Raw genomic sequence first — 16,736 nt, 5'->3', positions numbered from 1 at the left:
TCAGATATAAGAAAAGAATTGCTGAAACTCTACAAATAGAAAAGCAACCACTTTTTGCAAGGTAGGAGGTATACAGAAGTGAATCTAAGGGGAGATAGCTGAAGACAAAGGGCAGGGAGAGGAAGCCTCCGTAAGCTAGCTACCAGAAAGTGATATAGCCCCAGATCACAAAATTGGAACCTTTAGAAATCTGCTCCAGTGAGAGACGTCCCTGCCTGAAAGGTGCTCAGGTGGTGAAGTGGGGCAGAATCCTAGGTGGGACAGTGTGGTCTCAAGATCCCTGGGGTCACAGAAAGAATGGGTGCGTGAGCCGGCAGTTTCCAAGCACTGGAGGAGGGAAACTGGTTTCATTCAGCGAGGCTGGAAGGGGGCTCTCAGCTCGGTTTGCCATAAACCGCAAACTGCAGCATGATCCAGCAACAGCCCTCCACGCAGGCAGGCCCTGCAAAGGGCAAAAATGTGGTGACACTCCTGCTTCCCCTGGAGAGGATCGGTGCCAGTGGGCAATGCACACAAAAGGGAAGACCGCTCATCCCTGAGGGTTTACTGAAGGGGGGGGTGGCCAGAAACCTTCAGCTCTGGGGCTGGAGATAGAGCATGGCCATTTTTGTTTTCATCCTCTCAAGAGGCGCGGAAAGCCTTCAGGGAACCAAAGACACACAGAGCAACCAGAAACAGCTTACACTGAGCCCAGCCCCCTGGCAAGGGGCAGTACAACTCCACCCTAGCAAAGACACCTGAGAATCAGCCCAACAGGCCCCTCCTATAGAAGACCAACTGGAGCAACAGGTGAACACCAAGATTTCGTAGCACACAGGCCTGCAAAACTCCAGTGCTAGGAGAAAATAGTATACAGAATTCGAGGTTTTTTCTCATGATTCATTTATCTTTCAGTACAAAATTTTTTTCTTTTTTTCCTGTTCAACAGGTTTCTTATTTAATCAGCTGTTTTTAAGTCTTTTTTTAACTTTCGTTTTTTACTTTTACATTTTATAGGTATATGCTTCATTTTTTGGCTTCCTTTCACTGTATTTAATTTTATTTTTGTATATATATGTAAATTTTGCTTTCTTTAAAATTTTGGGATTTAGTGTCTCCTAACAGACCAAATACACCCAAGGACAAAGTGGATTACCCTGTTGTGTCCACTTGGGGGATCATATTCTCTCTTCCCCACCCTCCTTTTTTTTCTTTTCCTTTTCTTTTTTGGTTTCTGACCTCTTCAGATTTGTCTAGTATGTATTTTGTTTGGGTCATGGTTGACATTTTTTATTTTGTTCTCTTGTTCATCTATTCTTTGGGCAAAATGACTAAAAGGAAGCATTCACAACAAAAGAAAGAACCAGAGGTAATACTCTTTGGCACAGATCTAATGGATATGAATATAAGTAAAATATCAAAGCTGGAATTCAGGAAAATGATTACAGAGTTACCAGCGGGCCTTGAAAAAAGCATAAAGACACTAGAGAATCTCTCAGTGCAGAAATAAAATATAATCAGGCTGAAATTAAAAATTCTTTAACTGAGATGCAATCTAAAATGGATGCTCTTAACAGCTAGGGTAAATCAGGCAGAAGAGAAAGTAAGTGACAGAGAAGACAAGCTGATGGAAGGGAAGGAAGCTTTAGAAAAGAGAGAAACAACAAATGGACCTTCGAGAAATCAGTGATATCATAAAGCAAAACAATATTAGAATTACTGGGGTCCCCGAAGAGGAAGAAGAAAGGGGGGGCAGAAGGTACATTATAGCAAATCATAGCTAGGAACTTCCCTAATCAGGGAAAGGAAACAGGCATTCAAGTCCAAGAAGTAGAGAAGACCCCTGTTTGAAATCAATAAAAACAGATCAACAACCCAATATATAATAGTGAAGCTTGCAAATTTCAAAAATAAGGAGAAAATCCTGAAAGCAGCCCTGGACAAGAGGTCTTAACCTACAAGGGTAGAAACATAGGCTGGCAACAGACCTATCCACAAAGACACGGCAGGCCAGAAAGGGCTGACATGATATATTCAGGATACTAAATGAGAAAAACATGCAGCCATGAATACTTTATCCACCAAGGCTGTCATTCAGAATGGAAGGAGAGATAAAGAGCTTACAGGAAAAACAAATTAAAAGACTTTGTGACCACTAAACAAGCCCTGCAGGAAATATTAAAGGGGATCCTGTAAACAAAGAGCATGCCCAAAAGTGACACAGACCAGAAAGAAACAGAGACAATCTGCAGAAACAGGGACTTTACAGGTAATACAATGGTACTAAATTCTTATCTTTCAATAGTTACAATGAATGTAAATGGGATAAATGCTCCAATCAAAGGAACCAAGGTATCAGATTGGATAAAAAAGCAAGACCCATCCATATGCTATCTACAAGACACTCATTTTAGACCTCCAGATTGAAAGTGAGGGGATGGAGAACCATTTATCATGCTAAAGGACATCAAAAGAAAGCTGGGTAACAATCCTCATATTAGAAAAATTAGATTTTAAACCAAAGACTGTAGCAAGAGATAAAGAGGGACACTGTATCATACTTAAAGGGTCTATCCAACAAGAGGATCTAACAAATATAAATATTTATGCTAAATTGGGGGCAGCCAATTATATAAACCAATTAATAACCAAATTAAAGAAACACATTGATAATAATACAATAATAGCAGGGGACTTCGACACCCCACTCACAGCAATGGACAGATCATCTAAGCAGATCAATAAGGAGACAAGAGCTTTAAATGACACACTGGGCCAGATGGATTTCACAGATATATACAGAACATTCTATCCTAAAGCAACAGAATAAACATTCTTCTCGAGTGTACATGGAATATTTTCCAGAATGGATAACATACTGGGTCACAAATCAGGTCTCAAACAATACTAAAAGACTGGGATTATTCCCTGCATATTTTCAGACCACAATGCTTTGAAACTTGAACTCATTTACAAGAGGATATTTGGAAGGAACTCAAACATGTGGAGGTTAAAGAGCACCCTACTAAAGAATGAATGGGTCCACCAGGAAATTAAAGAATTTTAAAAAATTCATGGAAACAAATGAAAATGAAAACTATTTAAAACCTTTGAAATACAACAAAGCTGGTCCTAAGAGGGAACCACACTACAATACAAGCCTTTCTCAAAAAATTAGAAAAGTCTCAAATACACAAGCTAAACTACACCTAAAGGAGCAGGAGAAACAACAGCAAATAAAGCCTAAACAAGCAGGAGAAGAGAAAAAATAAAGTAAGAGCAGAAATCAATGAAATAGAAACCAAAAGAACATTAGAACAGATCCAAAAAACTAGAAGCTGGTTTTTTGAAAGAATTAATTAAGATCGATAAACCCTAAGACTTATCAAAAAGAAAAGAAAAGGACCCAAATTAATAAAATCATGAATGAAAGAGAAGAAATCATGACCAACACCAAGGAAATACAATTTTAAGACCATATTATGAGCAACTATATGCAAATAAATTAGGGAATCTGGAAGAAATGGATGTATCGCTGGAAACTTATAAACTACCAAAACTAAAACAGGAATAGAAAACCTGAACAGACCCATAAACATAAAGGAAACTGAAAAAGTAATCAAAAATCTCCCAAAAAACAAGAAAGAGTCCAGGGCCAGATGGCTTCCCAGGGGAATTCTACCAAACATTAAAAAAAATCTAATACCAATTCTTCTGAAGCTGTTTCAAAAAATGAAATGGAAAGAAAACTTCCAAGAAACTCTTTTTGTGAGGCCAGTAGCAAAACCAGACAAGGACCACATGAAAAAGAATTACAGACCAATATCCCTGATGAACATGGATGCAAAAATTCTCAACAAGATACTAGCCAACAGGATCCAACAAGACATTAAAAGGATTATTCACCACGATCAAGTGGGATTTATTCCGGGCTGCAAGGTTGATTACATCAGCAAATCAATCAACATGACAGATCACATTAATAAAAGAAAGGACAAGAACAGTATGATCCCCTTAACCGATGCAGAAAAACCATTTGACAAAATACAGCATCCTTTCTTGTTTAAAACTCTCCACAGTATAGGGATAGAGGGAACATACCTCCATATCATAAAAGCCATCTATGAAAAGCCCACAGGGAATATCATTCTCAATGGGGAAAAACTGAGAGCTTTTCCCTTAAGGTCAGGAACACGACAGGGATGCCCACTCTCACCACTGTTGTTCAACATAGTACCAGAAGTCCTAGCCTCAGCAATCAGACAACAAAAAGAAATAAGTGGCATTCAAACTGGCAAGGAAGTAGTCAATCTCTCACTCTTCGCAGATGACACGATACTTTATGTGGAAAACCCAAAAGACTCCATCGCAAAATTGCTAAAACTCATACAAGAATTCAGCAACATGGCAGTATATAAAATCAATGCACAGAAATCAGTTACATTTCTATCCACTAACAAAGAGATCGAAGAAAGAGAAATTAAGGAACTGATCCCATTTATAATTGCACCAAAAGCCATAAAGTACCTAGGAATAAACCTAACCAAAAGGGTAAAGGATCTGTACTCTAAAAACTACAGAACACACAGGGGCGCCTGGGTGGCTCAGTCAGTTAAGTGTCTGCCTTCTGCTCAGGTCATGATCTCCGGGTTCTGGGATCTAGTCCCCCATCTGGCTCCCTGCTCAGTGGGGAGCCTGCTTCTCCCTCTCCCTCTGCCCTGCTTGTGCTCTCTCTCTTGCTCTATCTCAAATAAATAAAATCTTTAAAAATAAAAATAATTAAAAAAAAACCTATAGAACACTTAGGAAAGAAATTGAGGAAGACACAAAGAAATGGAAAAACATTTGATGCTCGTGGACTGGAAGAAAAAATATTGTTAAAACATCTATGCTACCCAAAGCAATCTATATATTTAATGCAATCCCTATCAAAATACCATTGACATTTTTCACAGAACTAGAACAAATAATCCTAAAATTTGCATGGAATCAGAAAAGACCCCAAATAGCGAAAGAACGTTGAAAAAGAAAACCAAAGCTGATGGCATCACAATGCTGGACTTCAAGCTATATTACAAAGCTGTAGCATTAAGACAGTATGGTACTGGCACAAAAACAGACACACAGATCAATGGAACAGAATAGAGAACCCAGAAATGGACCCACAACTGTATGGTCAACTAATCTTTGACAAAGCAGGAAAGAATACCCAACGGAAAAAGGACAGACTCTCTTCAATAAATGGTGCTGGGAAAATTGGACAGCAACATGCAGAAACATGAAACTTGACCATTTTTCTATACCATACACAAAGATAAACTCAAAATGGATTAAAGACCTAAATGTGAGACAGGAATTAATCAAAATCCTAGAGGAGAACACAGGCATCAACCTCTCTGTCCTCAGCCACAGCAACGTCTTGCTAGACACATCTCCAAAGGCAAGGGAAACAAAAGCAAAAACGAACTTTTGGGGGGCGCCTGGGTGGCGCAGTCGTTAAGCGCCTGCCTTCGGCTCAGGGCGTGATCCCGGCATTCTGGGATCGAGCCCCACATCAGGCTCCTCCTCTGGAAGCCTGCTTCTTCCTCTCCCACTCCCCCTGCTTGTGTTCCCTCTCTCGCTGGCTGTCTGTCTCTGTCAAATAAATAAATAAAATCTTTAAAAAAAACAAAAACGAACTTTTGGGACTTCATCAAGATAAAAAGCTTCTGCACAGTAAAAGAAACAGTCAACAAAACTAAAGGCAACCTACAGAATGGGAAAAGATAATTACAAATGACATATCAGATAAAGGGCTAGTATAGACCTATAAAGAATTTATTGAACTCAACACTCAAAAAACAAAAAATCCAGTCATGAAATGGGCAGAAGACATTAACAGACATTTCTCCAAAGAAGACATACACATGGCCAACAGACACATGAAAAAATGCTTCACATCACTTGGCATCAGGGAAATACAAATCAAAACAACAATGAGAGGGACGCCTAGGTGGCTCAGTCGGTTAAGCTCAGGTCGTGATCCCAGGGTCCTGGGATCGAGTTCTGCATCGGGCTCCTTGCTCAGCAGGGAGACTGCTTCTCCGTCTGCATGCTGTTCTCCCTGCTTGTGCTTACTCTCTCTCTGACAAATAAATAAAATCTTAAAAAGAAAAAAATAAAACCCACAATGAGATACTATCTCACACCAGCCAGAATGGCTAAAATTAACAAGACAGGAAACAACACATGTTGGCAAGGATGCAGAGAAAGGGGAACCCTCTTACACTATTGGTGGGAATGCAAGCTGGTGCAGCCACTCTGGAACAGCATAGAGGTTCCTCAAGCAGTTAAAAACAGAGCTATCCTACGACCCAGCAATTGCACTACTAGGGCTTTGGGGTTTTTTTTAAAGATTTTATTTATTTATGTGACAGAGAGAGAGAAAGCCAGCAAGAGAGGGAACACAAGTAGGGGGAGTGGGAGAGGAAGAAGCAGGCTCCCAGAGGAGCAGGGAGCCTGTGAGAGGCTACCGATCCCAGGACCCTGGGATCACGCCCTGGGCCGAAGGCAGACACTTAACGACTGAGTCACCCAGGCACCCCAACCCCAAAGATACAAATGTAGTGATCTGAAGGGGCACCTGCACCCCAATGTTCATAGCAGCAATGTCCACAATAGCCAAACTGTGGAAAGAGCTGAGATGTCCACTGACAAATAAATAAAGATGTGATATACACACACACACACACAAAATGCAATATTACTCAGCCATCAGAAAGGAAGACTACTTACCATTCACATCAATGTGGATGGAACTGGAGGTTATTAGGCTGAGCAAAATAAGTCAATCAGAGAAAGACAATTCTCATATGGTTTCACTCATATGTGGAATGTAAAAAACAGTGCAGAGGATCATAGGAGGAGGGAGGGAAAACTGAAAGGGAAGTTATCAGAGAGACTCTTAACTATAGGAAATGAACTGAGGGTTGTTGGAGGGGCGGGGGGTAGAGGGATAGGGTAATTGCATGATGGGCAGTAAGGAGTACACGTGATGTGATGAGCACTGGGTATTATATGCAATTGATAAATTACTGAACACTAAACCTGAAACTAATGATGTACTATATGTTGGCTAATTGAATTTTAATAAATAATAAAAAATAAAATAAAAGCTCCAACATATTTATGAAAATAGAAAAGATCACACTCATATATAGGACTATATACACGCTCAAGAAAGCATTCAGAAAGCCCTAATCTCTCATTTCTGGCTGACTTTGAGGTTCTGTGCAAGCAAGAAGTAAAGACTAAGGCGGAGTTGTAAACTTCCTGCCAGAGCATTAAAAACATGCTCCAATATGCAAACAGAATCCCTTGACAAAAGCTGGGAAGACTTAATGGCTCCAGACATTTAGGGAACCTGACCACTAAGCTACACAGAGATTTCAGTGGCAACACAAGATAAAGAATACAGATGCTACAGGAGTGCCTGGACGGCTCAGTTGGTTAAGCATCTGCCTTCAACTCAAGTCACGATCTCAGAGTCCTGAGACTGAGACCCACATCAGGCTCCCTGCTAATGGGGAGTCTGCTTCTCCCTCTCCCGCTGCCCCTCCCCTCCATGATGTTTTCTCTCTCACTGAAATAAATTTAAAATCTTAAAGAAAGAAAGAAGGGGGGGTAATCAGAAGGGGGAATGAAGCATGAGAGACTATGGACTATGAGAAACAAACTGAGAGCTTCAGAGGGTAGGGGGGTGGGGGAATGGGATAGGCCGGTGATGGGTAGTAAGGAGGGCACGTATTGCATGGTGCACTGGGTGTTATACGCAACTAATGAATCATTGAACTTTACATCAAATACCAGGGATGTACTGTATGGTGACTAACATATATAATAAAAAAAATATTATTAAAAAATAAAATAAAATCTTAAAAAAAAATACAGATGTTAAAGAATTAGTTTAGAGAGTAAGTACACAAACAACAACAAAAAACAGAAGAAACAAACAACAAGCCCTGAGGAGAGGGATGAATCTGATTCCCAGGGCTGCTACACTATATTAAACTGTCTCATTCTCAGCAAAAAAAAATCCGAGCCATGACAAAAATATTAAAGTACAGCCCATATACAGGAAAAACAGCAGTTAAGTATAAATTGTCTTAGAGAAGCCCAGACACTAGACTTACTAGACAAAAATTTAAACCAGGTATTTTATAATGCATTCAATGAACAAAAATCATGAAGTAAACAATGAAGTACGAGAACAGTGTTTCACCAAATACAGCACAAGAGATAGAATTTTTTTTTTAAAAAAGAACCAAATGAGGGGCGCCTGGGTGGCTCAGTCGTTAAGCGTCTGCCTTCGGCTCAGGGCGTGGTCCCGGGGTCCTGGGATCGAGCCCCACATCAGGCTCCTCCGCTATGAGCCTGTTTCTTCCTCTCCCACTCCCCCTGCTTGTGTTCCCTCTCTCGCTGGCTGTCTCTCTGTCAAATAAATAAATAAAATCTTTAAAAAAAAAAAAAAAAGAACCAAATGAGAGTTCTGCATTTAAAGAAATGAGAACTGAGGGGGCACCTGGGTGGCACAGCGGTTAATCGTCTGCCTTCGGCTCAGGGCGTGATCCCAGCATTACGGGATCGAGCCCCACGTCAGGCTCCTCTGCTATGAGCCTGCTTCTTCCTCTCCCACTCCCCCTGCTTGTGTTCCCTCTCTCGCTGGCTGTCTCTCTCTGTCGAATAAATAAATAAAATCTTTAAAAAAAAAAAAGAAATGAGAACTGAAAAGAAAAATTCAGTTAAGTGGCTCATGAGTAGATCTGATTTGGCAGAAGAATTAGTGAACTTAAAAAAGCAGGTCAATCGAAAGTACTCAGTCTGAGGAACAAAAAGAATGAAGAAAAACGAACAGAACCTCAGAGACCTAAAGGACACCATCAAGCATATCAATATATGTATAATAGGAGTCACAGAAGGAAAGAAGATAAAGATTGTTTGAAGAAATAACGGCCAAAAACTTCCCCAAATGTGATGAAAAACATTAACCTACAAATCCAAAAAGTTCATCCACCACCAAGTAGAATGAACTCAAAAAGATGCAAACCTTGACACATCAGTATCAAACTATTAAAAGCCAGACAAAAAGAATCCTGGAAGCAGACAGAGAGATGAGTCACACACAAGTGATACTCAGTAAGATTAACAGCTGATTCTTCATCAGAAACCATGGAACCAAAGGCAGTAGGCTAACCTATTCAAAGTGTTAAAAAGGAAGAAAACCTATCAACCTTCAAAAACGAAGGAGATAAGGTTAAGATATTTCCAGATAAACAAAAACTGAAGGAATCTATTGCTAGTAGATCTGCCCAAAATAGTTATTAAAGACCGTCCTTCTTACAATTCTTCTGATTTAAAAGTGCATAAAGCAGTAACTATAAAACGATGCTGATGCAGTTACAATGCCATTTATATAAAATTAATAACATGAAGGAGTGGGAGGGGAATGAAACCATACAGGAGCAAAGTTTTTGTATATTATTTACAGTAAATTGATATTAATCCAAACTGGATTGTAAGAGGTTAATTTTAATCCCTAGAAAAACAACTAAAAATAGACTAACAACTATTTAAAGTGTATTAGTGATTAGTGAGGGAGAGGGTAAGGGGACACAGAAATGACTTCAATGGCTAAAGGTTTCTCCTGGAGTGATGAAAATGTTCTGGAATCAGTGGTGATGGCTGCACAACTCTGTGACTATATTCAAAGCTACTGAACTGTACAAATTAATAAGGTGAATTTTATGGTATATGAATTGTATGTCCATAAAAAATAAATAAAGTCAAAGAAGATAAGCTTATGATAGACGTGAGCACTTCACTGTAGGTCAATTTCACCTTAAAACAACAGCGGCAGCAGCAGCAGCAGCAAAGACAGATACCGGTATCTATGCTTTAAGCATTAGGAGAAAGTTTACAGATATCTGTACTTTATTTTGGGAAAAAAACAAAACAAAAAAAACCTGAACTGAAGATGAGTAGGGTAGATACGTGGGAAAGCAATGGTCAATGGTAGAAAGTAGGTATGAGTATCTGCGTTTTCACTGTAGAATTTCAACTTTTCTGTAAGTTCAAAAATGTTCATAAAATGTTGAGGAAAAGAATAGTGCTGAGGAAACACTCAGATCCAGGTTGTGGGCCTTTCTGCAACTAGCCTGAACTCCACAAAAAAACAGTATCATTAGGGGCGCCTGGGTGGCACAGCGGTTAAGCGTCTGCCTTCAGCTCAGGGCGTGATCCCGGCGTTATGGGATCGAGCCCCACATCAGGCTCCTCCACTATGAGCCTGCTTCTTCCTCTCCCACTCCCCCTGCTTGTGTTCTCTCTCTCACTGGCTGTCTCTATCTCTGTCGAATAAATAAATAAAATCTTAAAAAAAAAAAAAACTATCATTAAAGACACAAATGTGACAAATTATTGTAGAATAAAGGAATCCAGAGAGACATGACAAAGGGGGAAAAACCTGAATGCGGACATTATATATTTTGAATCAATGATAAATTTATTGGGTGTGACAGTAGTATTATGGTTATGAGAATGTCCTTGTGAAGGAGATTACACGCTACTGTATTTAGTAGTGAAATGTCATAAAGAATGTAACTTACTTTCAAATGATTTAGGAAGTGAATGTGTACATGCATATATATAGAAGATAACAAATGTGACAAAACGTTAACAACTAATAAATCTAGGTGAAGGATACATGCTTGCTAATATTGTTCTTTCAACTTGTTTGCTTTAACTTTTTCAAAATAAAAAGGGTGGGAGGAAGGGTAGTACCAAGTTGAGAGTTATAAAGAATACTGGCAAATTAGAATTTTCACCTCATCTCCCTCCATTCTCCCCCTCATATAACATAACACGCTTGTCTCCTTCCACCGTCCCAAATAAAAGAAGCTGATCATAATTTCAGTGCCTGTCTTTGCTGGTGTTCTACTTGGAGTACTCTTCCCCCGGATCTTCGTTTGGCTGTTTTCTTCTAATCATTCAAGCCTCAACTTAAATGCAATCTCAAAGAGACCCTCATCTACCTTAAGAGATGCCCATCAGGCTCTAACATATTACCTGATATTTTTCTTAACAGCAATAATCTATACCTGGAATGCTTATAAATTTTTTGTGTGTTTACTTGTTTTTCTCTCTACAACATAATAGACCAAGAGGGTCAGCTGTTTTATACTTTTATACTGTCCTCCTTTTCTTCCATAGCTTGTATCCTATAACATCCACTCTCGTATCCAGTAAAAACTTAACTGGAAACGGTAAAGCAACTGACAATATTTTCTATAGGAGTAGAAGCTGAGGGAGAGAGGCGGAGCATCTGAAGTTAACAGAAATCACTGCAGGGAGATCGGTAGGAGAAGGAAGGGAAGAATGAAGGGGGGGTAAACAGAAGGGGAAATGACCCACGAGAGACTATGGACTCTGGAAACTGAGGGTTTTAGAGGGGAGGGGATGGAGGGATGGGCTAGCCCGGTGATGGGTATTAAGGAGGGCATGTATTGCATGGAGCACTGGGTATTATACGCAAACAATGAATCATGGAACACTACATCAAAAACTAATGATGTACTGTATGGTGACTAACATATCATAATAAAAAAAATGAAGTTAACAGAAATCAGAGTGGGTGGGTCAAGGGACTGATACTAGACTCAAAGACAGTATGAGTACGTAATAGCTACAACAGCTGATGGTTTATTAAAATAATACCTAAAAACCCAGGACAAAAGCCAGCAACAGGTACCTTTTTATCAAAAATGAAACAAAATTTCCCCAACATTTAAGTTTAAAAGTTTATGTTGTGCTAAGACCTAGAGAAAAATCAGAGTCCACGTTCCATGAATTCAGTTAAAATTTACTCTAACATCATAGATGGTACTTCCTTCTCTTCCATTTGATTTAAATAACATTTTTCTAACCTTTTTGCCAATCTACCACCTGATATTTCTATTGCATGCTAAATTCTATCCTTAGGCTATAAAAGACTGTGGTCTTTGCCTTCTCTATGGATATTTTGTAAATCCTTGAAATGGCATGTACTCATAACGATGAAGAATGGTTATAGAAAAATCTGAGGCTAAGAATAAGAAAGTAGCAACTAAAATGATAGTTTATATAATATTTACTGACTGCTTACTATAGGCCAGGCTCTATCCTATGGATTTTACACCATGTACTAACAAATTTGGTTCTCACAAAACCTTCTGAGGTATTATCCACATTTTGCAGATATGTAAACTGAAACTTAGAGAAGTAAAATACCTTCACCAATGTCATACAACTATTAAGGCTAGATTCAAACGAGGCCAAATGATTTCAGAGCTCTTCTTCATTATATTGCCTCTCAACATGACACTGTAAGTCTACAAATTTGATAAAAATTCTGTGGGAATTTTCTGTGCTAACTATATTAGTTTTTAAGATTGTTAAGATTGATCCTTAAATTTGGGTGATTCTCCTTGACATAACAAAGAGCAAAACAGGATGTGAACGAATATTACTTAGTAAGAATACCAACAGATCCTTCCCAAGTATGTTACCCAAAGTACACAACATAGCTAAAAATAGCAAAAGACGTGTGGGTCATAACTCTTACTAGAATCAGTTATTATCCCAAAGACCTAAATCTTTATATCCCTGACAACTTCTAGTATATTTTGTTCCCCTATGGCATTCTCATTCAGGGTATTTTCTACAAGCATATTCTCATACAAAAGTCCTGACTAGACTCTATTCCCCAACAGCTATGAATATTTTATAAAGCAGAGCCCTGAAGGGCGTCTGGGTGTCTCAGTCACTTGAGTGCCTGACTCTTGATTTCGGCTCAGGTCACAGTTTCAGGGTTATGGGATTGAGCCCTGTGTCAGGCTCTGCACTCAGTGTGGAGTCGGCTTGTCCCTCTCCCTCTGTTCCTCCCCTCCACACTCTCTCTCAAATAAATAAAATCTTTTATTTTTATTTAAGATTTTTATTTATTTCTTTATTTCAGAGAGAGACAGGGCACAACCAGGGGAGGGGCAGAGGGCAAGGGAGAAGGAGACTCCCTGCTGAGCAGGGAGCCTGATGCAAGGCTCGATCCCAGGACCCCGAGATCATGACCCAAGCCAAAGGCAGATGCTTAACCAACTGAGCCACCCAGGGCCCCTAAAATAATAAAATCTTTAAAAAAAAAAGAAAAGAAAAGAAAAAGCAGAGCCCTGAAAGCAGAGCAACAATGAGCTCAACAGAACAAGTGTGGTTCATTAGACGCTTTGCAAGTGGCATCAGGTAATTGCTAAAGCTTAGTTTAAAACCATCCTCCTGGGGCACCTGGGTGGCTTGGTTAAACATCTACCTTTGGCTTGGGTCATGATCTCGGGGTCCCGAAATTGAGCCCCACATTGGGCTCCCTGCTCAGCAAAGAGTCTGCTTCTCCCTCTGCCCCTCGCCCCACTCGTGCTCTCTCTCTCTCTCAAATAAATAAAATCTTTAAAAAAAATTAGTAAATAAAACCATCCTACTGGTCGAGAGGCCACAAAGCTCTCATCCAACTTTAGTAAGGGAAGGGGGAAGATTCCAAAGTATTTAAGACATAACTCCTACATATTTTAGAAAATACAAAAAGGATTCTTCAGTGGAAGGGCATAATATTATGTAGTTTTGACTATTTCTAAGTATTGATAATAAACATTTTATTATATAAAAAATCTAAGTATATATGCTGATAACATATACACTGGTAATATCAAAAGCTCCAATGTACCACACATAACTGAAGAAATATTAGAGTTTTTATCCTTATTAAAATTCCCAGCTACCCATCAAGAAAGTGAATAAGGTTTTCTAACCTTTCAAAGTCACCTTGTCTTGTAAATTTTGACAACCTATACACGGCCCAGTTGTTAAGCTGTTTAGAGGTCATTCCTCTTCCATTATCTATCACTGCAACGGCAGGTTTTCCTTGTGTTTCATCAAAAAGCTATGAAATAAGTTCAAAAAGACAGGAAAAGTCAAATCAATATCAAAAATATAAAAAGTTAAATATTAAAGAATTAAATGGGTTCACTCATACACTGCTGGTGGAAGTGTAAATGTATTACAACTTACTAAAAGGTACATCACCTGTATAAATCAAAGGCCTTAGAATTCATGTCCTTTAATCCCTTTAATCCAGAAATTCCATTTCTCAGAAGTTAGCTTAAGGAACTAATTACAGACATGTAAAGACCTATAAGGATGTTCATGCCAGCATGGTTTACAATGGCAAAAATGTAGAAAAAATTCTAAATCTTCAATAATAATAGACTACATAATTTATAATATAGTCAATAAATGAAACTGTAACAATGGAACATTATACTGCAGAATATTCATGATATGACAAATGTCTACAATGTACTGTCAAGAGAAAGCAGATGATCACAAAAAAACAATGTACACTATGATCACACATACATGTATACATATATACACAGAAAAAAGGGCACATAAAAATGTAACAATGAAGAGACATCAGATAATTATTTCTACTTTTAGTTTTCTTTATTTTCTAATTTTTCCAATGGACTTGTAGTACTTTTATAAAAAGAAAAATTAAATTTCTTTATAGTATAATTTTCTTACCAATTTGATCTGTATTCCTCTAACACCAGTGTTTCTAGAAGTAGCAGACAATGAATTGTCAATTAATTCTGCAAGAGCAAATGCTGAAAGAGAATGAGAAGACATTACTGCTTAACTTTTCCCTCCCAAATACTTCATTTAAAAGTTCAAAATAGAAGAAACTCTGAAGTACCTTAAGCCATCACTTTTATTTTCCAAAGAGCTAGAATTAAAGTATTATCATGATCCTAATGATATAATACATAATAAAGGCATCATCACCAATCACCACCAGCATTAAAAAGCAGTCATCAACCAGTACTTGTAAGGCACTATACGGCATGAGTCAGCCAGCCATGACTCCTGGCTTCAAGGAGTTTATAATCTAAAGACAGACATACAGACATAGGAGACAAACAGAAGACCATAACCATAAAATCAAATACTAGTTCGTGGTATGTAATACATCATGCACAAGTCAAAAGTAAACACATTTAGAGACGGGGAGGGGTGGGGGTTGCAAATACAAAGCAACTATGAAAGTGTCTATTAAGAACTAATTTAGATATAGAAATCTTATGATTAACGGCAACTTATCAAATGGCAGAACATGTCTGTCTGACAAAGAACTAATTATTTCCTACTACACAACCAACTTGATATTCAACGTATCACTGGCTCAGTATTATTAACCAATATTCTCCTTTCTTCAAGGTCACTACTCAAACTTCCCACTTTTATTTCCTTAATTAAAAAGGGGAACACACCAAATTTATGTCTCTTACTGCCACTGAAGTGCAACCCAACTAACACTGTAATTAATCCAGAGCAGCACCCCAGCAAGCATTCCACACTCCGAACACTTACGGGATGGCTATGTTTATACACTAGAAAGAAGTTACCACAAATCAGATATAAGGATCTGGCCAATGGTATTAAGTCTAGAAAATAGAGAAGGAAATGGAGGCAAAAAAGAGGTAAGAGAAATTTAGAGGGAAGAAATTATTAGAATCTGGTATCTGCTTAGATAAAAAATTACAAAGGAAGGGGGGAAGGGAGGGGAGAGAGAAGGAGAGTGAGGAAGGAAGGAAGGAATCCAAGACGGTTTTGAGTCTTTGACCAAATAGGATAAATCGTCATATTTCTCATGAAGCAAAAATTGAGAGGGGAAGAAAGAAAACACTCCGTTTTAGATGTGAAGCCCTACTACTCTATCAAAGCTCAATGAGTAGAAGAGGTGTTCCAAAGGGGCGAGAACAGATACCAGGCTTCAGAGAATAAAAACAGCCAGAGATAAGGTTTTCTGCTTCATTGACAGATTAGTTAAGTCTTGGATCAGCTCATTAAGAGAAAAGTATTTAAAAAAGAACAGCATGACTTAAAAAGATATCCACCATATGGTCAAGAATAACCAAAAGCAGGGGCGTCTGGACGGCTCAGTCGTTAAGCGTCTGCCTTCAGCTCAGGGCATGACCCCACCATTCTGGGATCGAGCCCCGCATCGGGCTCCCTGCTCTGCTGGGAGCCTGCTTCTTCCTCTCCCACTCCCCTTGCTTGTGTTCCCTCTATCACTGGCTGTCTCTCTATCAAATAAATAAATAAATAAAACTCTAAAAAAAAAAAAAAAAAGAATAACCAAAAGCAGCACTAAAGGCAAATGAAACAAAAGCAGGGAAAGACCTAGGAATGTAGTGTAAAAATCACAGTAATCAAAGCAAGAGCTTAAACAAGGAGATTTTCTGCTTGTTCATATAATGACAGCAGGAATGAAAACTGGTACAACTAATGTGGAAATGTTATATATATATATTTGATATATATATATTTGATATATATATATTTGATATATATATATTTGATATATATATATATCAAAAGTCTTAAAAATGAATGTATCTACTGACTCCATGATTACACATTTAGAAATCTATCCCCAGAGAAAAATTAAAGATTCATTCAATATGCAAATATTTAAATACTTACCATTTTCAGGCATTTTCTAGGAACAGAACAAAACAGATAAGAGTCCTATTCTTGTGGAGTTAACATTCTAGTTAGAAGGATGGAAAAACAATGAGAAAGATGGAAAATGAAATGTAATCATAATTAACAACTCCTTAGCATGTTAGATGGTA

The 16,736-nt window shown here is 38.5% G+C and overlaps 1 protein-coding gene across 3 annotated transcripts in view; it reads right to left on the bottom strand.

Moving 5' to 3' along the window:
- Positions 1-16,736, bottom strand: part of SMCHD1 (structural maintenance of chromosomes flexible hinge domain containing 1) — a 157,083-nt gene that overhangs the window by 128,398 nt on the left and 11,949 nt on the right. For 2 of the 3 annotated variants that reach the window (XM_087869946.1, XM_045781946.2), the window contains exons 4-5: positions 14,623-14,705; positions 13,848-13,978 (exon numbers count right to left, since the gene is read on the bottom strand). In XM_087869946.1, coding sequence (XP_087726072.1) covers positions 13,848-13,978; positions 14,623-14,705 — 214 coding nt within the window. Of the gene's footprint in view, positions 1-13,847; positions 13,979-14,622; positions 14,706-14,794; positions 14,938-16,736 lie in introns of those variants that run through there. The other variant, XM_087869947.1, reaches the window with a different exon arrangement.

This window comes from Ursus americanus, chromosome 19 (assembly GCF_024610735.1).
Source record: "Ursus americanus isolate L20-20 chromosome 19, mUrsAme1.1.p, whole genome shotgun sequence".
In the NCBI taxonomy this organism is placed as follows: Eukaryota; Metazoa; Chordata; class Mammalia; order Carnivora; family Ursidae; genus Ursus; species Ursus americanus.
The sequence above is the reverse complement of the archived record's forward strand: the minus strand, read 5'-3'. Positions and strand labels throughout refer to the sequence as shown.